The sequence below is a fragment of the Pristiophorus japonicus genome, chromosome 6 (genome assembly GCF_044704955.1).
Source record: "Pristiophorus japonicus isolate sPriJap1 chromosome 6, sPriJap1.hap1, whole genome shotgun sequence".
In the NCBI taxonomy this organism is placed as follows: Eukaryota; Metazoa; Chordata; class Chondrichthyes; family Pristiophoridae; genus Pristiophorus; species Pristiophorus japonicus.
Genome location: NC_091982.1, coordinates 132,920,979 through 132,944,945, shown reverse-complemented (window position 1 = coordinate 132,944,945; position 23,967 = coordinate 132,920,979). Strand labels below are relative to the sequence as shown.

The window sequence follows — 23,967 nt, the reverse complement described above, 5'->3', positions numbered from 1 at the left end:
ATTCTGAAAAGGAAACGTTTATTCCTACTCTTTGCTTCCTGTCTGCCAACCAGTTCTCTATCCACTTCAATACATTACCCCCAATACCATGTGCTTTAATTTTGTAAACTAATCTCTTGTGTGGGACCTTGTCAAAAGCCTTTTGAAAGTCCAAATACACCACATCAACTGGTTCTCCCTTGTCCACTCTACTAGTTACATTTTCAAAAAATTTTAGAATATTTGTCAAACATAATTTCCCTTTCATAAATCCATGCTGACTTGGACCAGAATTAGGTTAAAGTTTATCCTGGTCATCAGCGTTTGAATCGCACTTGGTTGTATTTTGCCATTTCATGAGACCACGGGTAATGTTTAGCACTATCCGCGATCAGAAAAAGAGTGAGATTCGCCATTCTGTTTTAAAATTGAATAACAACAACGTGCATTTATATAGTGCCTTTAATGTAGTAAAAAGTCCCAAGATGCTTCACCTGAACATGATCAGACAACATTTGTCACCATGCCACATAATTCGGACAGGTGACGAAAAGCTTGGTCAAAGAGAGAGGTTTTAAGGAGCATCATAAAGGAAGAGCAAGAGGTAGCGAGGCGGAGAGGTTTCGGGATGGAATTCCAGAGAGTAGGACCTAGCCAGCTTAAGGCACAGCCGCGAATGATGGAGTGGATGCCGGGAAAGCAGCATGACCAATCCGATGCAATGGATGAGTCGAGAGAGGTGATGGAGAGGTAGAGCTGGGTGTTGCCTGTATACATGTGGAAACTGACTCCATGTTTTTGGATGAAGTTGAATGACGTCGCAAGGGGCAGCATGTAGATAAGGAATGGGAGGGGGCCAAGGACAGATCCTTTGGTGGGGGGGTGGGGCGGGCGGCACCAGAGATAATGCTGAGGGAGCGGCAAGAGAATCGGTTTCAGGTGATTCTCTGGCTACAACTGGTTGATAAGAATGGAAGCAGCCGAGTGCAGTTCCACTCAGCTGGATGATGGAGGAGAGGCACTGTAAGAGGATAGAGTTGACAATGAGGAGGGATACTGCACATGGTCACAATTGTGATGGATTTCATGTGTGATTTTGATGAGAGCCGTTTCGGTCCTGAGGCAGGGTGGAAACTGTATTTGGAGGGTTTGATACATGGAGTTGAGGGAACGATGGGCACGGATTTGGGAGGTGACAACACGTTCAAGGGAGAGGAAAGGGAGGTTGGAGATGGGACGGTAGTTTGCACTGATGAAGGGATCAAGGGTTGGATTTTTGAGGAAGAGAATGATGAAGCATGATGGGGAGAATGGCCTCCTTCTATTATGGCAGATTGGAAAGGGAGGGGGACAGCACCAGAGGAAAATGAACTAGCTTGGGAGCCGGATGGGTGGTCAGCAGTTCTGTGGGAATAGGCTCGACGCTGCAGGAGTGGGGCTTGTGGACAAGGTGAGTTCCGAGAGGGTATGAAGGTAGATAGGAGAGAAACTAGAAAAAAAGTGCTATTTCCCGGCTAGGGCAGGGAGTAACTTTTGAGGAAATTTTGCCCGGTGCGCTAGGGGAAACGAGGGAAGCAGCAGAGGCAGCCGAGCAGATGGTCTCAATTTTAATGGCAAAGAAGTCCCTGAGCTCCTGACACTTATTGTTGAAGGCGATGGTAAAGGAGGCAGGGGAGAGGGGTTTTAAAAGATTGTAGTGGAGAAGGGAAGCCAGGGGGGTTATCTTTGTATTCTGCAATGACCTCGGAGCGTGAGCAGTTTTGGCAGACAAGAGCAGGACCCAATAATTCTTTAAGTGGCCCTGCCAGATCTGGTGATAAATGGCTAAACCAGTTGTCCACCATAAACATTCAAATCTGCGTTCTTTGGACTCAAGGGAGCAGTGATGGGGGGCGGCGGGGGGAGCGTACCAGGGGGAATAACTGGGTGGGAGAGAACACGTGCTTTACTGGGGATAAGGGCATCAAGAGTGTGATTGAGCAGAAATAACAGGGTGAAAGGATGGCCAAATGCAAAACAGTATGGGAGTTTGAAAGAGGTGTTGTAAGTGACTTGGATGGACCCAGAAGGTTGGAAAAGGGAAGGGGACTGAGAGAGGGATGCATGGAAGGGGACAGAGGGATACATGGAAGGGGACTGAGAGGGGGCTACATGGAAGGGGACAGAGGGATACATGGAAACATAGAAAATAGGTGCAGGAGTAAGCTATTCAGCCCTTCGAGCCTGCACCGCCATTCAATGAGTCCATGGGTGAACACGCAATTTCCCCTGCAGTCAGAATCAGGGGAAGTCATAACGGGGAACAAAGAAATGGCAGACCAATTGAACAAGTACTTTGGTTCGGTATTCACTAAGGAGGACACAAACAACCTTCCGGATATAAAAGGGGTCAGAGAGTCTAGTAAGAACTGAGGGAAATCCTTATTAGTCGGGAAATTCTTATTAGTCGGGAAATTGTGTTGGGGAAATTGATGGGATTGAAGGCCGATAAATCCCCCGGGCCTGATGATCTGCATCCCAGAGTACTTAAGGAGGTGGCCTTAGAAATAGCGGATGCATTGACAGTCATTTTCCAACATTCCAGAGATTTTGGATCAGTTCCTATGGAGTGGAGGGTAGCCAATGTAACCCCACTTTTTTAAAAAAGGAGGGAGAGAGAAAACAGGGAATTGTAGACCGGTCAGCCTGACATCGGTCGTGGGTAAAATGATGGAATCAATTATTAAGGATGTCATAGCAGCGCATTTGGAAAGAGGTGACATGATAGGTCCAAGTCAGCATGGATTTGTGAAAGGGAAATCATGCTTGACAAATCTTCTGGAATTTTTTGAGGATGTTTCAAGTAGAGTGGACAAGGGAGAACCAGTTGATGTGGTGTATTTGGACTTTCAGAAGGCTTTTGACAAGGTCCCGCACAAGAGATTAATGTGCAAAGTTAAAGCACATGGGATTGGGGGTAGTGTGCTGACGTGGATTGAGAACTGGTTGGCAGACAGGAAGCAAAGAGTAGGAGTAAATGGGTACTTTTCATAATGGCATGCAGGTACAGCAGGCGGTTAAGAAAGCAAATGGCATGTTGGCCTTCATAGCGAGGGGATTTGAGTACAGGGGCAGGGAGGTGTTGCTACAGTTGTACAGGGCCTTGGTGAGGCCACACCTGGAATATTGTGTACAGTTTTGGGCTCCTAACTTGAGGAAGGACATTCTTGCTATTGAGGGAGTGCAGCGAAGGTTCACCAGACTGATTCCCGGGATGGCGGGACTGACATATCAAGAAAGACTGGATCAACTGGGCTAGTATTCACTGGAGTTCAGAAGAATGAGAGGGGATCTCATTGAAACTTATAAAATTCTGACGGGTTTAGAAAATAGGTGCAGGAGCAGGCCATTCAGCCCTTCTAGCCTGCACCGCCATTCAATGAGTTCATGGCTGAACATGAAACTTCAGTACCCCCTTCCTGCTTTCTCGCCATAACCCTTGATCCCCCGAGTAGTAAGGACTTCATCTAACTCCCTTTTGAATATATTTAGTGAATTGGCCTCAACTACTTTCTGTGGTAGAGAATTCCACAGGTTCACCACTCTCTGGGTGAAGAAGTTTCTCCTCATCTCGGTCCTAAATGGCTTACCCCTTATCCTCAGACTGTGACCCCTGGTTCTGGACCTCCCCAACATTGGGAACATTCTTTCTGCATCTAACCTGTCTAAACCCGTCAGAATTTTAAACGTTTCTATGAGGTCCCCTCTCATTCTTCTGAACTCCAGTGAATACAAGCCCAATTGATCCAATCTTTCTTGATAGGTCAGTCCCGCCATCCCGGGAATCAGTCTGGTGAACCTTCGCTGCACTCCCTCAATAGCAAGAATGTCCTTCCTCAAGTTAGGGGACCAAAACTGTACACAATACTCCAGGTGTGGCCTCACCAAGGCCCTGTACAACTGTAGCAACACCTCCCTGCCCCTGTATTCAAATCCCCTCGCTATGAAGGCCAACATGCCATTTGCTTTCTTAACCGCCTGCTGTACCTGCATGCCAACCTTCAATGACTGATGTACCATGACACCCAGGTCTCGTTGCACCTTCCCTTTTCCTAATCTGTCACCATTCAGATAATAGTCTGTCTCTCTGTTTTTACCACCAAAGTGGATAACCTCACATTTATCCACATTATACTTCATCTGCCATGCATTTGCCCACTCACCTAACCTATCCAAGTCACTCTGCAGCCTAATAGCATCCTCCTCGCAGCTCACACTGCCACCCAACTTAGTATCATCCGCAAATTTGGAGATACTGCATTTAATCCCCTCGTCTAAATCATTAATGTACAATGATTAGACAGATTAGATGCAGGAAGAATGTTCCCAATGTTGGGGAAGTCCAGAACTAGGGACAGAGAGAGGGGGATACATGGAAGGGAACAGAGAGAGGAGGATACATGGAATGGACAGAGAGAGAGAGGGATACATGGAAGGGACAGAGAGAGAGGGATACATGGAAGGGGACAGAGAGAGGGGGATGCATGGAAGGGACAGAGAGAGAGGGATACATGGAAGAAGACAGAGAGAGGGGGATACATGGAAGGGACAGAGAGAGAGGGATACATGAAAGGGGACAGAGAGAGGGAGGTACTTGGAAGTGGACAGAGAGAGAGGGATACATGGAAGGGAGAGAGAGAGAGAGGGATACATGGAAAGGACAGAGAGAGGGATACATGAAGGGACAGAGAGAGAGGGATACATGGAAGGGACAGAGAGAGAGGGATACATGGAAGGGGACAGAGAGAGAGGGATACATGGAAGGGAGAGAGAGAGGGATACATGGAAGGGGACAGAGAGAGGGATACATGGAAGGTTACTGAGAGAGAGGGGGATACATGGAAGGGACAGAGAGAGAGGGATACATGGAAGGGGACAGAGAGAGAGAGGGATACATGGAAGGGGACAGGGAGAGAGGGATACATGGAAGGGGACAGAGAGAGGGATACATGGAAGGGGACAGAGAGAGGGATATATGGAAGGGGACAGAGAGGGATACATGGAAGGGGACAGAGAGAGAGGGATACATGGAAGGGGACAGAGAGAGAGGGATACATGGAAGGTTACTGAGAGAGAGGGGGATACATGGAAGGGACAGAGAGAGAGGGATACATGGAAGGGGACAGAGAGAGAGAGGGATACATGGAAGGGGACAGGGAGAGAGGGATACATGGAAGGGGACAGAGAGAGAGGGATACATGGAAGGGGACAGAGAGAGAGGGATACATGGAAGGGGACAGAGAGAGAGGGATACATGGAAGGGCACAGAGAGAGAGGGATACATGGAAGGGGACAGAGAGAGGGATACATGGAAGGGGACAGAGAGAGGGGGATACATGGAAGGGGACAGAGAGAGGGATACATGGAAATTGATGGGATTGAAGGCCGATAAATCCCGAGGGCATGATGGACTGCGTCCCAGAGTACTTAAGGAGGTGGCCTTGGAAATAGTGGATGCATTGACAGTCATTTTCCAACATTCCATTGACTCTGGATCAGTTCCTATAGAGTGGAGGGTAGCCAATGTAACCCCACTTTTTAAAAAAGGAGGGAGAGAGAAAACAGGGAATTATAGACCGGTCAGCCTGACATCGGTAGTGGGTAAAATGATGGAATCAATTATTAAGGATGTCATAGCAGTGCATTTGGAAAGCGGTGACATGATAGGTCCAAGTCAGCATGGATTTGTGAAAGGGAAATCATGCTTGACAAATCTTCTGGAATTTTTTGAGGATGTTTCCAGTAGAGTGGACAAGGGAGAACCAGTTGATGTGGTATATTTGGACTTTCAGAAGGTGTTTGACAAGGTCCCACACAAGAGATTGATGTGCAAAGTTAGAGCACATGGGATTGGGGGTAGTGTGTTGACATGGATTGAGAACTGGTTGTCAGACAGGAAGCAAAGAGTAGGAGTAAATGGGTACTTTTCAGAATGGCAGGCAGTGACTAGTGGGGTACCGCAAGGTTCTGTGCTGGGGCCCCAGCTGTTTACACTGTACATTAATGATTTAGATGAGGGGATTAAATGTAGTATCTCCAAATTTGCGGATGACACTAAGTTGGGTGGCAGTGTGAGCTGCGTGGAGGATGCTGTGAGGCTGCAGAGCGACTTGGATAGGTTAGGTGAGTGGGCAAATGCATGGCAGATGAAGTATAATGTGGATAAATGTGAGGTTATCCACTTTGGTGGTAAAAACAGAGAGACAGACTATTATCTGAATGGTGACAGATTAGGAAAAGGGGAGGTGCAAAGAGACCTGGATGTCATGGTACATCAGTCATTGAAGGTTGGCATGCAGGTGCAGCAGGCGGTTAAGAAAGCAAATGGCATGTTGGCCTTCATAGCAAGGGGATTTGAGTACAGGGGCAGGGAGGTGTTGCTACAGTTGTACAGGGCATTGGTGAGGCCACACCTGGAGTATTGTGTACAGTTTTGGTCTCCTAACCTGAGGAAGGACATTCTTGCTATTGAGGGAGTGCAGCGAAGGTTCACCAGACTGATTCCCGGGATGGCGGGACTGACCTATCAAGAAAGACTGGATCAACTGGGCTTGTATTCACTGGAGTTCAGAAGAATGAGAGGGGACCTCATAGAAACATTTAAAATTCTGACAGGGTTAGACAGGTTAGATGCAGGAAGAATGTTCCCAATGTTGGGGAAGTCCAGAACCAGAGGTCACAGTCTAAGGATAAGGGGTAAGCCATTTAGGACCGAGATGCGGAGGAACTTCTTCACCCAGAGAGTGGTGAACCTGTGGAATTCTCTACCACAGAAAGTTGTTGAGGCCAATTCACTAAATATATTCAAAAATGAGTTAGATGAGGTCCTTACTACTAGGGGGATCAAGGGGTATGGCGAGAAAGCAGGAATGGGGTACTGAAGTTGAATGTTCAGCCATGAACTCATTGAATGGCGGTGCAGGCTAGAAGGGCCGAATGGCCTACACCTGCACCTATTTTCTATGTTTCTATGAAGGGGACAGAGAGAGAGGGATACATGGAAGGGGACAGAGAGAGGGATACATGGAAGGGGACAGAGAGAGGGATACATGGAAGGGGACAGAGAGAGGGATACATGGAAGGGGACAGAGAGAGGGATACATGGAAGGGGACAGAGAGAGGGATACATGGAAGGGACAGAGGACAGAGAGAGGGATACATGGAAGGGGACAGAGAGAGGGATACATGGAAGGGGACAGAGAGAGGGATACATGGAAGGGGACTGAGAGAGGGGGATACATTGAAGGGGACAGAGAGAGGGGGATACATGGAAGGGACAGAGAGAGGGGAATACATGGAAGGGGACTGAGAGAGAGGGGGATACATGGAAGGGGACTGAGAGAGAGGGGGATACATGGAAGGGGACTGAGAGAGAGGGGGATACATGGAAGGGGACTGAGAGAGAGGGGGATACATGGAAGGGGACTGAGAGAGAGGGATACATGGAAGCGGACACAGAGAGTGGGATACATGGAAGGGACAGAGAGAGGGGGATACATGGAAGGTGACTGAGAGGGGGATAGATGGAAGGGGACTGAGGGATACAGGGAAGAATGTAAGAAAGCTGTAAAAAATACACAATGAAATACTCAACAGTGAGGGTTTGTTGCTTTCTCATTAATAATTTGAAGTCTTGGTTTATTAATGCGATCCAGGTTAGCAATGCCTGGGGGTGTAACATACATCCTCTAACTGCTCGCTAATAACCAGTCCCCATCAGCAAACACATATAGTGCATTGTCTGGATGCAACCCGTGAATGTGTTCCAGAGCCAATCAATCACATCATTTGCAGGTCACCAGGCTCATTATGTTTCAGGCCAAATGACAGCAGAGTGTGAAGTGGCTCAAATGCAGGAAATGTGTGACTGCATGATTGTAACGGGTTGTAACTATGGATAATTACTTCCAACTGTGTTTGGCGGGATTGTGGGAGCAGCATTACTGTCCCAGGAACATGTGGAGCAGCATGACTAATGGCGTAAAGCACCTCCTTCATAAACTCCTCTCTTGCACCGTTCACAGCTCCCTATGCCAGAGTTGCACTATTACAGTTGTGCATGTAGTCAAGGTAATCTGGCCAATAGATTGTGAGGTGATTATCCTGGGGAGGCTGCTGATCTTCAAATGATGTGATTGATTGGCTCTGGAACACATTCACGGGTTGCGTCCAGACAATGCACTAAATGTGTTTGCTGATGGGGACTGGTTATTAGCGAGCAGCTAGAGGATGTCTGTTACACCCCCAGGCATTGCTAACCTGGGTCTCATTAATAAACCAAGACTTCAAATTATTAATTAATAAGTTGATTATTATCGAAAAGGACAAAGTTAAACCAGGAATAAAAGTTCTCAATTGGGGAAAAGCCAATTTTGCTAAACTGAACTGGGATTTAGCCAAAATGGACTGGAAACGGCTACTTGTTGGTAAATCTGTGTCAGAGCAGTGGGAGGATTCAATGAGGAGATCCGGAGGGTTCAGAGCAAGTATATTCCCTTAAAGCAAAAGGGTGGGGCTAACAAATCTAGAGCCCCCTTAAATGTCAAGGGAAATACAGGGTAGGATAAAGAAAAAAAGGGAGGCTGATGACAGATACCGAGGGCTCAATGCTGCAGAAACTCCAGAGGGTATAGAGAGTCCAGGGGTGAAATTAAAAAATATCAGGAAAGCAAAGCGAGAGCATGAAATACTTTAGCAAGTAAAATCAGGGGAAACCCAAAGATGTTTTATAAATACATTAAGAGCAAGAGAATAATTACCTTCCAACTGTGTTCAGGGGGTTTTGTGGGACCTATTAGGGACCATAAAGTTAAAGTGTGTGTGGAGGCAGAGAATATCGGTCTGGTTCTTAATGAACACTTTGAGTCTGTTTTCACAGACATTGCAATCAGGGAGGAGGACTGTGAATTTATGGATGAAATAAATATAGTGAGAGAGGAAGTATTAAAGGGATTAGCAGCTTTGAAAGTGGATAAATCCCCAGGCCCGGATGAAATGTATCCGAAGCTGTTAGGAGAAGGAATAGAGGAAATAGCAGAGGCTCTGACCATCATTTTCTCATTCTCTCTGGCTACAGGTGTGGTGCCGGAGGACTGGAGGACTGCTGATGTGGTACCTTTGTTTAAAAAGGGAGAAAGGGATAGGCCGAGTAATTACAGATCAGTCAGCCTAATCTCAGTGATGGGAACATTATTGGAAAAAGTCCTGAAGGATAGGATAAATCTACATTTATAAAGACATGGATTAATCAGGGACATTCAGCACGGATTTGTTAAGGGAAGGTCGTGTTTGAGTAACCTGATTGAATTTTTCGAGGAGGTAACCAGGAGGGCCGATGATGGTAGTGTGTATGATGTAGTGTATATGGATTTTAGCAAAGCTTTTGATAAGATCCCACATGCCAGACTGGTGACAAAAGTAAAAGTTCATGGGATCCAGGTCAAAGTGGCAAGTTGGATCCAAAATTGGCTCAGAGGCAGGAAGTGAAGGGTAATGATTGATGGATGTTTTTGTGACTGGAAGGATGTTTCCAGTGGGGTTCCGCAGAGCTCAGTGCTGGTTGTACCTCTCCAGTCCAGGGCACACTCATCCAGACAATCCGTGGTTCAGCATTAGTTGGGCTAGAGGGAATGGCGGGTTTATATATTTTAAGTTTTCATCGGCTGCAATGACTGTCATCGGTGTTTTTGGTGATGGGCTGGGAGTGTTAGTCAGTGAGTGTAATCAGCAATTGGCTGGAGCTGCTGTCAGTCAGTGAGTGGGTGCTGAGGGAGCCACCCACAGGGTGCCAGCACACATCACACAGGAGCCTGGGCACGGTCCACCGGTACCAGTAAGTGAGACCTCCCTTGGTTCGGGAAATTCTCTGTTCCGGCACCGTTCAGGACTGGAGAGGTCCAACTGTACTGGGTCCCTTGCTTTTTGTGGTATATATCAATGATCTAGATTTGCATATAGGGGGTATGATGAAGAAGTTTGCAGATGACACTAAAATACGCTGTGTGTTTGATAATGAAGAAGAAAGTTGCGGACTGCAGGAAGATATCAATGTACTGGTCAGGTGGGCAGAACAGTGACAAATGGAATTCAATCTGGAGAAGTGTAAGGGCTAATCAGGAAAGGGAATACACATTAAATGATAGGACACCTGAGAAGTGTAGAGGAACCTTGGAGTGCAGGCCAGGTAGATCAGGTGGTTGAGAAGGCATATGGAATACTTGCCTTTATTAGCTGAGGCATGGAATACAAGAGCAGGGAGGTTATGCTTGAACTGTATAAAACAATGGTTTGGCCGCAGCTGGTGTACTGCGTGCAGTTCTGGTCACCATATTACAGGAAAGATGTGATTGCACTGGAAAGGGTGCAGAGGAGCTTTACAAGAATGTTACCTGGACTGGAGAATTTCAGCTTTGAGGAAAGATTGGAGATGCTGGGTCTGTTTTCTTTGGAACAGAGGAGACTGAGGGGAGACCTGATTGAGGTGTATAAAATTATGAGTGGCCTGGATAGAGTGGATAGGAAGGGCCTGTTTCCCTTAGCAGAGGTGTCAACAACCAGGGGACATAGATTTAAAGTAATTGGGGAGAGGTTTGGAGGAGATATGAGGAGAAATGTCTTCACCCAAATGGTGGCAGGGGTCTGGAACTCACTGCCTGAAAGGTTGGTAGAGGCAGAAACCCTCGCCACATTTAAAAAATACTTGGATGTGCACTTGAAGTGCCGTAACCTGCAGGACTACGAACCAAGAACTGGAAAGTGGGATTAGGTTGGGTAGTTCTTTATTGGCCGGCACAGACATGATGGGCCAAAATGGCTGCCATCCAAGCTGTAAATTTCTATGACTCGGATTCATTTCACCCTGTCACTCTTTCAATACCTACCCCCACCACCCCACCAGTTAACTATACAGTCAAGCTACCCGCTAGAGTGGAACTTAACTGTCGAATCAATGGGAACCTGTTCAAACATCTCCTCCAGGCCTCAAGATCATCCCATTCTTTGTCATCGAACTACAGTAAGCGGATGACACTAGCATCTGTATACATTCGGAGGTCAAACTCCAAGCCATTGTTAACACCTTCACTGAGGAGTACAAATGCATGGGCCTTGCATTAAACATCCGTCAGACTAAGGTCCTCCACCGATCTGACCCCACCATTGCAGCACTGCTCCGCAGTCATCAAATTCCATGGCGTGGCCTTGGACAACGTTGGGAGCCTACTATCAGCAAGGGCAGACATCAATGGCGAGGTCCAACACCGCCTCCAGTGCGCCAGTGCAGCCTTCCATCGCTTGAGGAAGAGAATGTTTGAGGATCAGGACCTCAAATCTGGCAACAAGCTTATGGTCTACAGGTCAGAGTGATACCCGCCCTCCTATATGGCTCAGAGACGTGGACCATATACAGCAGACACCTCAAAGTGCTGGAGAAATACCATCAACGCTGCCTCCGCAAGATCCTGCAAATCCACTGGGAGGATAGACGCACCAACATCAGTGTTCTCGATCAGGCCAACATCCCCAGCATCGAAGCACTGACCACACTCGACCAGCTCCGTTGGATGGGCCACATCGTCCACATGCTCCCAAAGCAAGCGCTCTACTCGGAACTCCTACTCAGCAAGCGAGCCCCAAGTGGGCAGAGGAAAAGTTTCAAGGACACCCTCAAAGCCTCTTTGATAAAGTATAACATTCCCACTGGCACCTGAGAATCCCTGGTCCAAGACCGAAGTGGAGGAAGAACATCCGGGAGGGTGCTGAGCACCTCGAGTCCCATCGCCGAGAGCATGCAGAAACCAAGTGCAGGCAGCGGAAGGAGCGTGTGGCAAACCAGGCTCCCTGCCCACCCTTTCCTTCAACCACTGTCTGTCCCACCTACGACGGAGACTGTAATTCCCGTACTGGACTGTTCAGTCACCTGAGAACTCGCTTTTAAAGGTGATGATGATGACTCTTTAACCCCTCCCACCTCTAGTTTACTATATTGGATGGATTTTTTTGCCTCAGTGTCGATATTAACCCCTGTGCAGATCTTTGAAGATTTGCCCCTGTCCCTTTGCCTGATGTCAGTCCCCTCGGTCTCATGGGATTTGCTTTCTGGTGTTGGAGAGGAATGTCTGTTTGTTCCTAAATTTTTTCAGGCTTTGTTCCTCTGGAGATGATGGGGGAATTTTTTCGGGGATCAGTGATGCTGGCGGTTCGGGTGGGACTTTTTAATCGACAGCTCGTTGGAACCCCACTGTCAAACCGCCGCCATGCGTCTTTCCCAGATGGTCGGCACTGAACACACCAACATGCAGCGGCGGGGGAGGCAATACATGTCATTATGACCTTGTTAAAAGCACATTAAGAAGTAGATGTGGTGTATTTGGATTTCCAGAAGGCATTTGACAAGGTGCCACATTAAAGGTTACTGCACAAGATAAAAGTTCACGAGGTTGGGAGTAATATATTAGCATGGATAGAGGATTGGCTAACTAACAGAAAACAGAGAGTCGGGATAAATGGTTCATTCTCTGGTTGGAAACCAGTAACTAGTGGGGTGCCGCAGGGATCAGTGTTGGGACCCCAACTATTTACAATCTATATTAATGACTTGGAAGAAGGGACTTAGTGTAACGTAGCCAAGTTTGCTGATGATACAAAGATGGGAGGAAAGGCAATGTGTGTGGAGGACACAAAAAATCTGCAAAAGGACATAGACAGGCAAAGTGAGTGGGCAAAACAATTAGCAGATGGAATATAATGTTGGAAATTGAGAGGCAGAAAAAAAATGAAAGAGCAAGTTATTATTTAAATGGAGAAAGATTGCAAAGTGCTGCAGGACAGCGGGACCTGGGGGTACTTGTGTATGAAACACAAAAGGATAGTATGCAGGTGCAGCAAATGATCAGGAATGCCAATGGAATCTTGGCATTTCGTGCAAAGGGGATGGAGTAAAAAGGATACAGGATATTGGTGAGGCCACACCTGGAATACTGCGTGCAGTTTTGGTTTCCATATTTAAGAAAGGATATACTTGCTTTGGAGGCAGTTCAGAGAAGGTTCACTAGGTTGATTCCGGGGATGAGGGGGTTGACTTATGAGAAAAGGTTAAGTACGTTGGGCCTCTACTCATTGGAATTCAGAAGAATGAGGGGTGATCTTATTGAACGTATAAGATTATGAGGGGGCTTGACAAGGTGGATGCAGAGAGGATGTTTCCACTGATTGGGGGAGACTAGAACTAGAGGGCATAATCTTAGAATAAGACGCCGCCCATTTAAAACTGAGATGAGGAGAAATATCTTCTCTCAGGGTTGTAAATCTGTGGAATTCGCTGCCTCAGAGAGCTGTGGAAGCTGGGACATTGAATAAATTTAAGACAGAAATAGACAGTTTCTTAAACGATAAGGGGATAAGTGGTTATGGGGATTGGGCAGGGAAGTGGACCTGAGTCCATGATTAGATCAACCATGATCTTATTAAATGGCGGAGCAGGCTCGAGGGGCCTTATGGCCTACTCCTGTTCCTATTTCTTACGTAATTATTTTGAGCTCACCTTTACATTTTATGAGTTCAGCCATGGGGTCCACGCTGCTCGGGGGTCACGTCAGGTAAGGTGGCTGAGAGTTGTGTGACCACAGAATCATCTCATTACCTGACAGCTGCAAATGTGCTAGAAAAGCTCCCATCTCGCAGCTGTTCACTTTCCAAGCTCACAAGATGTTCCTTTCTGCTTTTGGAAGACACATTGAACTTTATGCAGGTTGCAAGTGTTTTGAATAAACTGTCTATCCAGTGTCACCTCATTGGGACAACCTCTCCACCATTGACAGATCGCTTCTGTCATTTCAAGTTCACCTGCCATTTATTACATCAGCATCGGTGCCCTTGAAACTCTTTCACCTTGGTCCTCAGAATCCCACCACAACCAGCCCCAACACCAGTATCACCAACAACAACACCAACCTTCTCCACAATCAGCTGATGCTGCACAGGGCATCAGCACCCGACCACATTGCTACCTGGGTCGCCAGGGATGGCCTCACCATGGCCACATTTACTTCACTTGACGCTGTACACCCTGGCTGCCACATGATATACCAGGTTGGCACCACCCCACATCAGCACCATAAAGCATCCCTGCAATGCCCAAACCATTCTTTTCACGCTCATCACCATTGCGGGGGGTACCGTTATGTCTCACCATTCACTATTACTCATTAAGCCATTTCCAAAGGTGCATTCAGATCTGGCCAAGAAGGCAAAGTCTTGAAAATAAAGGATTCAATGTTTGACACACATTAACAGAAACTTTACATGGACATTGCATAAAACACCCAAGTGCCAACCCCTGTGTGGTGTTAGTTGGTATGATTGGACCAGGATGGGGTGGCTAGTGAGAGGAGGAAATGATAATGTAGATAGAGAGAGGGGGATGGGTGGAGGTGGAAGGTCAGTTGGTGTGAGTAAGGATGTGCAGGGGTAGGGTAGGGAAGGTACAGTGATGGGGATGTGATGAGAGGCACAGCAGGATGAGGTTGAGTGTGGCTTTGCAGTAACGTTCTGTGATCTACTGAGATCATTGAAAGGTTTGTGCCACTGCAGCCTGGTCCTCCTGACCATATCCCTGCTCGTGTTCTCCTGGACAATGTGCAACCAGGGTGCGTTGGTCTCCTGGGGAGGGATCTTCTGCCCATGGGAAGGAAAGAGAACCTCCCTGTGTGCTGTGAGTCCCTCAATAAGCATCTGGAGGGAGTCCTGGGCGAGCCTAGATATAGCCGTGCACCTTTGTGCCGTGTTAGTCAGTGTTTGCTGCACCTCAACAGTATGGAACACTGACAGCACAACTGGCAAAGTAAATTCACGCATGGTCCCTTTAAAGAAACCGGCTGATGACGTGTCATCAAATGACATCATCAAACCCACTTCCTTTAATAGGCTGGCAAACACGCTGCCGGACTTAACAAGCCGAATCATTCTGCACAGCAGGCTAGAGTCGGCAACAGAATTGGGACCTGCCACCAAGGGCGCTGACCACGGATCCTCCGGCTTCGCGACAATTGCGGCGGATGTGTATGTCGGGGAGAGGGGAGGGGGTCAGACTTGATGATGTTTGGTTGTATCATGTCGAAATGGTGTTGGCAGACTAGCTGCTCTTGTCTTGTCCTTTTCTTTATGTTTGTGAAACCCCCCCCAACTGTTGCTCCTCACTGCCAGCACGTCACTGCTGGCTGAATTCAGGTGTTGCTCTCCATAACCCAGGTCGTGATTGGAGCGGGTACAGAAGGAGCGGCGAGGTCGGGGCAAAGGAGCAGCAAGAGACTGTAGACGGAAATGACCGGGACCCAGAAGAAGCGCAAATTTAGGGCCAGAAAAGCTGAGGGCCCAGAGGCAGCACGGATCAGCTCACACTGGGATATGTGTGCGAACTGGGTCCGTGCAGCAGAGCAGGTCTCCAGTCGTCTTGGTTAATCCTTGCCACTGGACCAAGACCTAGCTCTGTCAAGCCCGTGTGGTGGCTGGTGTGTAATGGTCACCACACGTTTAAAAAATCCATATACAGGCATCATGTAGTTCGGGGTCTGGAATATTGGGTCCTTCATTGAACACCTGTGAACACATCCCTTTTTGGCGTGGAAGCAAGTCACCTCGCTTCGAGGGACTGCCTAAGGCGAAGACGACCCCTGATTCCCCCCCCCCCGACCCCCGATTTCCCCCCCCCAACCCCTGGGTGAGGACAGGGTGCAGTGGGTTTGTGAGATGCCTTTTCTGGGTTGTGTCGAGGCTAACGGCAATTCCTCCAGCAATTTGTGGAGAATCAAAACTCAGCGACAATCTCTGTGCCACAAATTGATCGCTCTTTTGCAAATTAATAATGGTAGCTGCCGTAATCTCAACTTTATTTTTCCAGCAAATCTTTGGTCATTTTGTGTCATCATATCACCTCCAGAATGCCTCCAAAAATTCTCCAGAGTCGAGGACAGCCTGAGTTTTGATATCTTTATTGCTAATGGGGAAACTTTTTGAAGTCTTGGGAATGAAATGCCGCAGTTGTGATGATAAGTGGGGGAGCAGCTTTTGGTGCCCTGACTGCCTTCGGACTCCTGTGCAAAAAAAATGACCACCAGTTTAGGATTCTCTGCCTCTCCCGTCACTTCCTTACGTTTCTGACCATCTGTTTCTGTGCTGCCCCTTTAACAAGCCCATAAACCACCAGGGCCTCGAGCAGAGTGATGTAGGGAGGTGTTGGCCCCTGTAACATATAAGCTTTTAACCATGGCTCAGTGAGCAGCACACTTTGCCTCTCAGTCAGAAGGTTGTGGGTTCAAGTCCCACTGCTTGAGACTTAAACACATAGGGAGGCTGACACTCCAGTGCAGTGCTGAGGGAGTGCTGCACTGTCGGAGGTGCTGTCTTTCAGATGAGACGGTAAACTGAGGCTCGGTCTGCTCTCTCAGGTGGGTATAAAGGATCCCACGGCACTTTTTGAAGAAGAGCAGGGGAGTTATCCCCGGTGTCCTGGCCAATATTTATCCTTCAACCAACATCAGTAAAACAGATTATCTGGTCATTATCACATTGCAATCTGTGGGAGCTGCTTGTATGCAAATTGGTTGCCATATTTCCTACATTACAACAGTGAATGCACTTCTAAAGTACTTCATTAGCTGTAAAGTGCTTTGGGATGTCCTGAGGCCATGAAAGGCGCTACAGAAATGTAATTTTGTTTTCTTTGTGTTCTGAAAGAGACATTGGACGAATGGTGCACTGTGATCACCAAATCCCGTGTAATCATCCCAGCATCCCATGTCCTGAAAGCAACATTGTTCTTGCCCCATCATTGCACCTGGGCATTACTTCAGTGTAACTGAATTTGGCGCTCCTGTTCCCAATTTGATTCAAATCATCTGGGAAAAACTAAAGCTGAAATTGTGTTACATGAAGAGAGCATTTCAAGTGAAAGAAAATTTTCACTTCTGGAATTTCTAATATAAACAAAAGGAAGCACCATGCGTAGTATCGTTCCCTCTGTCGCCCGCCCCTCCCTCTGTCGCCCCCCCGTCGCCCGCACCCCCCTCTGTCGCCCGCCCCCCCCCCCCGTCGCCCGGCCCCCACCTCTGTCGCCCGGCCCCCTCCCCCCGTCGCCCGGCGCCCCCTCCTCTGTCGCCCAGCCTCCCCCCCCTCTGTCGCCCGCCCCCCCCCCGTCGCCCGCTCCCCCTGTTGCCCCCCCGTCGCCCGCCATCCCCCCCCCGCGCCGCCCGTCCCCGCCGCCCCCCCCCTCCCCGCCCCGTCTTTCTCCTCCCCGCCCCCCTACACAGCACTCTCTTCATCCAAGCCATTGCGGTATGTGGTGAAATACTGGGGCCCCGATACAGATCCCTGGGAACAGCAGTTGTCACATTCTCTTTAACCCTACTCTCCGTCTCCTATCTCCCAGCCAGTTACCAAACCATGTCACAAGGTTGCCTGCAATACCATACGCTGTTATTTTTGCTAAAATACGCTTGTATGGAACATTATCAAATGCCACTGGATGTGTGTACATCTATCGATTGACCCTCCCCTGTTAGTGTGATTTCAAAGCATTCAGTAGATTTAGTCAGACATGACTGGCCCTTCACAAGGCCTTGCTGCCTTTAGATCCAAAGCTCAGTCACTCTGTTCCTAGTGATAGATTGTAGTAATCAATAAACTGTGTGGCGATGGATAATGTTTTGGGGAAGAGGTAGCTGGACATTATTGCATCACTGCTTGTAATCAAAGTCTAGGCAGGTCAGCTTGCAACTTTTAAAGTTGCTTTGAAGGATGTTTTTGATATTAAAAAAAAAACCTCTAGGATTCTTGCCTTTATAAATAGAGTTCAAAAACAAGGAAGTTATGCTAATCCTTTATAAATCACTGGTTCGGTTCCAGCTGGAGTAGAGTGGTCAATTCTGGGCATCAGACTTTAGGAGGGATGTCCAGGCCTGGAGACGGAGCAGAGGAGCTTTACTGGAATGGTCCCAGACATGAGGAACTTCAGTAATGTGAAGAGAGTTGGGAAGCTGGAATTGTTCTCCTTGGAAAAGAGAAGGTCAAGGGAAGATTTAATTGAGGTGTTCAAAAGATGAGAGCTTCTGATGGAGCAAACAAGGAGAAACGGTTTCCAGTGGCAGGAGGGTCGGTCACCAGAGGTCACAGGTTGAAGGTCATTGCCCAAAGTACCAAGAGGATGAAGAGTTTTATTTTTGCACAGTCTGTTTTTATGATCTGGAATGCTTTGCCTGAAAGGGTGGCAGAACCAGATTCAAAACAGAATTGGATTAATGCTTGAATACAGGGCTACGGAAAAGGGCAGAGGAGTGGGACCAATTGGATAGCTCTTTCTAAGAGCAGGCATAGGCACAATTGGCTGAATGGCCTCGATGCCTTCTCATTCTATGATTCTATAAAGCCTTGAGACGCTTTATTGTTTTGAAGCAGTTTATCTAGGCTGGCATTTCAATGGAGTACTGAGGGGCTGCTGTCATTGGGATGAGCCATTAAACTGAGGCCCTGACTGCCCTCTCAGGTGGATGTAAAAGATCACATGGCATTCGGGCAACTGACTCTTTGCTGTTGATCAGAGAACTGGACTTGTATGTGAAACGGCGATCATCAGATGACAGACCGACTGTGCCCAGCTCGCATCAAGGCTCCAGCACCTGGGCCATTCTCCAGCTAAAGGTTAAAGACAAGAACATAAGAACATAAGAAATAGGAGCAGGAGTAGGCCATGCAGCCCCTCGAGCCTGCTCTGCCATTCAATACGATCATGGCTGATCCGATCATGGACTCAGGTCCACTTCCCCGCCTGCTCCCCATAACCCCTTATTCCCTATCGTTTAAGAAACTGTCTATTTCTGTCTTAAATTTATTCAATGTCCCAGCTTCCACAGCTCCCTGAGGCAGCGAATTCCACAGATTTACAACCCTCTGAGAGAAGGAATTTCTCCTCATCTCAGTTTTAAATGGGTGGCCCCTTATTCTAAGATTATGCCCTCTAGTTCTAGTCTCCCCCATCAGTGGAAACATCCTCTCTGCATCCGCCTTGTCAAGCCCCCTCATAATCTTATACATTTTGATAAGATCAGCTCTGATTCTTCTGAATTCCAATGAGTAGAGGACCAACCTACTCAACCATTCCTCATAAGTCCCTTATCCCCAGAATCAACCTAGTGAGCCTTCTCTGAACTGCCTCCAAATCAAGTATATCCTTTCGTAAATATGGAAACCAAAACTGCACGTAGTATTCCAGGTGTGGCCTCATCAATACCCTGTATAATTGTAGCAAGACTTCCCTGCTTTTATACTCCATCCCCTTTGCAATAAAGGCCAAGATTCCATTGGCCTTCCTGATCATTTGCTGTACCTGCATACTATTCTTTTGTGTTTTATGCACAGTCCCACTGTACTGCGGCACTTTGCAATCTTTCTCCATTTAAATAATAACTTGTTCTTTGATTTTTTTTTGCCAAAGTGCATGACCTCACACTTTCCAACATTATACTCCATCTGCCAAATTTTGCCCACTCACTTAGCCTGTCTATGTCCTTTTGCAGATTTTTTGTGTCCTCCTCACACATTGCTTTTCCTCCCATCTTTGTTTCATCAGCAAACTTGGCTACGTTACACTAAGTCCCTTCTTTCTAGTGGTTAATATAGATTGCAAATAGTTGGGGTCCCAGCACTGATCCCTGTGGCACCCCACTAGTTACTGGTTGCCAACCAGAGAATGAACCATTTATCCCAATTCTCTGTTTTCTGTTAGTTAGCCAATCCTCTATCCATGCTAATATATTAACCCCAACCTCGTGAACTTTTATCTTGTGCAGTAACCTTTTATGTGGCACCTTGTCAAATGCCTTCTGGAAATCCAAATACACCACATCCACCAATTCCCTTTTATCCACCCAGTTTGTTACATCCTCAAAGAATTCCAGCAAATTTGTCAAACATGACTTTCCCTTCATAAATCCATGCTGACTCTGCCTGACCGAATTTTGCTTTTCCAAATGTCCTGCTATTGCTCCTTTAATAATGGACTCCAACATCTTCCCAACCACAGATGTTTGGGCTAACTGGTCTATAGTTTCCTGCTTTTTGTCTGCCTCCTTTTTCAAATAGGGGCGTTAGATTTGCAGTTTTCCAATCTGCTGGGATCTCCCCAGAATCCAGGGAATTTTGGTAAATTACAACCAATGCATCCACATCCCTGCTGCTACTTCTCTTAAGACCCTAGGATGCAAGCCATCAGGTCCAGGGGATTTATCTGCCTTTAGTCCCATTATCTTTCGAAGTAATACCCCCTCAGTGATTGTGATTGTGTTAAGTTCTTCCCCCCCTGTAGCCTCTTGACTATCCACTATCAGCATATTGTTAGCGTCCTCTACCGTAAAGACTGATACAAAATATCTGTTCAGAGTTGCTGCCATCTCCATGTTTCCCGTTACTAATTCCCTGGTCTCGTCCTGTAAGGGACCAACCTTTACTTTAACCACACTTTTCCTTTTTATAGAAACTTTTGGGATCTGTTTTTATATTTTCATAGTCTATCTTCCCTGACGAAATAATTTTTTTATTCGTTCTTTGCTGGCTTTTAAAAGTTTCCGAGTCTTCTGTCCTCCCACTAGTTGTATGGTAGCGTGGGCAAGCGACACTAGGCATATTGGATGTCAAGATATGCAACTTTAAAAACACATGAGGAAATAGCAAAGACCAGATTAAGGTGCAAATGAGATTACATTCGGCCGAGAGTGTTTGCAGCAGTCTGCCCATCTGTGAGTGCTTTTCTTGGCACATTTCCATGAAAAGCATTACTTGCAACAAAGCCAACTGAGTGCCTCACTTCTGGGGTCAGCATTTCTGCTGCAACATCTGTCTGCCCAGCAAACAGCAGGGATCAGCAGCGTTTAATTACACATTATCGAAAGACAGGATAGGTGAGCACGAGCAGTGAAATGAAGCAGCCCCGACAGACCCATCTCCCCGACAGCCTCCGCCCCACCGCTCCCCGACAGTCTTTCCCCACATCCCAGTCTTCCCCCCATCCCCGTCACCCCCCCATCCCCGTCACCCCCCCATCCCCGTCACCCCCCCATCCCCGTCACCACCGCATCCCCGACAACCATCCCCGACAACCTCACCCCCCATCCCCGACACCCTCCCCCATCCCCGACACCCTCCTCCATCCCCGACACCCTCCCCCATCCCCGACACCCCCCCATCCCCGACAACCATCCCCGACAACCCCCCCCCCCATCGCCCCCCCCATCCCCGACACCCTCCCCCATCCCCGACACCCTCCTCCATCCCCGACACCCTCCCCCATCCCCGACACCCTCCCCCATCCCCGACACCCTCCCCCATCCCCGACACCCTCCCCCATCCCCGACACCCTCCCCCATCCCCGACACCCTCCCCCATCCCCGACACCCTCCCCCATCCCCGACACCCTCTCCCATCCCCGACACCCTCCTCCATCCCCGACACCCTCCCCCATCCCCGACAACCTCCCCCCCCATCACCCCCCCCATCCCCGACACCCTCCCCCATCCCCGACACCCTCCCCCCATCCCCGACACCCTCCCCCATCCCCGACACCCTCCCCCATCCCCGACACCCTCCCCCATCCCCGACACCCTCCCCCATCCCCGACACCCTCCCCCATCCCCGACACCCTCCCCCATCCCCGACACCCTCCCCCATCCCCGACACCCTCCCCCGATCCCCGACACCCTCCCCCATCCCCGACACCCTCCCCCATCCCCGACAACCTCTCCCCCCATCACCCCCCCCCATCCCCGACACCCTCCCCCATCCCCGACACCCTCCCCCATCCCCGACACCCTCCCCCCATCCCCGACACCCTCCCCCATCCCCGACACCCTCCCCCATCCCCGACACCCTCCCCCGATCCCCGACACCCTCCCCCCATCCCCGACACCCTCCCCCCATCCACGACACCCTCCCTCCATCCCCGACACCCTTCCCCCATCCCCGACAACCTCCCCCCATCCCCGACACCCCCCCATCCCCGACAACCATCCCCGACAACCCCCCCCCCATCGCCCCCCCCATCCCCGACACCCTCCCCCATCCCCGACACCCTCCCCCATCCCCGACACCCTCCCCCATCCCCGACACCCTCCCCCATCCCCGACACCCTCCCCCATCCCCGACACCCTCCCCCATCCCCGACACCCTCCCCCCATCCCCGACAGCCTCCCCCATCCCCGACACCCTCCCCCCATCCCCGACAGCCTTCCCCATCCCCGACACCCTCCCCCCATCCACGACACCCTACTCCCATACCCGACACCCTCCCCCCATCCACGACACCCTCCTCCCATACCCGACACTCTCCCCCCATCCACGACACCCTCCCCCCATCCACGGCACCCTCCCCCCACCATCCCCGACTGCCTCCCCCCCCCATCCCCGACACCCTCTCCCATCCCCGACACCCTCTCCCATCCCCGACACCCTCTCCCATCCTCGACACCCTCCCCCATCCCCGACAACCTCCCCCCCCATCACCCCCCCCATCCCCGACACCCTCCCCCATCCCCGACACCCTCCCCCCATCCCCGACACCCTCCCCCATCCCCGACACCCTCCCCCATCCCCGACACCCTCCCCCATCCCCGACACCCTCCCCCCATCCCCGACACCCTCCCCCCATCCACGACACCCTCCCTGCATCCCCGACACCCTTCCCCCATCCCCGACACCCCCCCATCCCCGACAACCATCCCCGACAACCCCCCCCATCGCCCCCCCCATCCCCGACACCCTCCCCCATCCCCGACACCCTCCCCCATCCCCGACACCCTCCCCCATCCCCGACACCCTCCCCCATCCCCGACACCCTCCCCCATCCCCGACACCCTCCCCCATCCCCGACACCCTCCCCCATCCCCGACACCCTCCCCCATCCCCGACACCCTCCCCCATCCCCGACACCCTCCCCCATCCCCGACACCCTCCCCCCATCCCCGACACCCTCCCCCCATCCCCGACACCCTCCCCCCATCCCCGACACCCTTCCTCCATCCCCGACACCCTCCCCCCATCCCCGACACCCTCCCCCCATCCACGACACCCTACTCCCATACCCGACACCCTCCCCCCATCCACGACACCCTCCTCCCATACCCGACACCCTCCCCCCATCCCCGACACCCTCCCCCCCTCCCCGACACCCTCCCCCCGCTCCCCGACACCCTCCCCTCCCCGACACCCTCTCCCCCCCCTCCCCGACACCCTCTCCCCCCTCCCCGACACCCTCCCCCCCCACCCTCCTCCCGCTCCCCGACACCCTCCTCTCCCCGACACCCTCTCCCCCCTTCCCCGACATCCTCCCCCCCCAACATCCTCCCCCCCATCCCAGACACCCTCCCCCCCCACTCCCCGACACCCTCCCCCCCCACTCCCCGACATCCTCCCCCCCTCCCCGACATCCTCCCCCCCTCCCCGACATCCTCGCCCCATCCCCGACACCCTCCCCCCATCCCCGACACCCTCCCCCCATCCCCGACAGCCTCCCCCATCCCCGACACCCTCCTCCCATCCCCGACACCCTCCCCCCATCCCCGACACCCTCCCCCCATCCCCGACACCCTCCCCCCATCCCCGACATCCTCCCCCCCATCCCCGACAGCCTCCCCCATCCCCGACACCCTCCTCCCATCCCCGACACCCTCCCCCCATCCCCGACACCCTCCCCCCATCCCCGACACCCTCCCCCATCCCCGACACCCTCCCCCATCCCCGACACCCTCCCCCCATCCCCGACATCCTCCCCCCATCCCCGACATCCTCCCCCCAACCCCGACACCCTCCCCCATCCCCGACACCCTCCCCCTATCCCCGACACCCTCCCCCATCCCCGACACCCTCCCCCATCCCCGACACCCTCCCCCCATCCCCGACATCCTCCCCCCA

General features: G+C 50.4%; 1 protein-coding gene across 2 annotated transcripts in view; it reads left to right on the top strand.

Moving 5' to 3' along the window:
• Positions 1-23,967, top strand: part of LOC139265245 (lactosylceramide 4-alpha-galactosyltransferase-like) — a 61,881-nt gene that overhangs the window by 19,256 nt on the left and 18,658 nt on the right. The window contains exon 1 of one of the 2 annotated variants that reach the window (XM_070882180.1): positions 15,053-15,075. The exons of the other annotated variant lie outside the window; for it this stretch is intronic. Coding sequence (XP_070738281.1) covers positions 15,072-15,075 — 4 coding nt within the window. The 5' untranslated portion in view covers positions 15,053-15,071. Of the gene's footprint in view, positions 1-15,052; positions 15,076-23,967 lie in introns of those variants that run through there. 2 annotated transcript variants of the gene reach the window in all.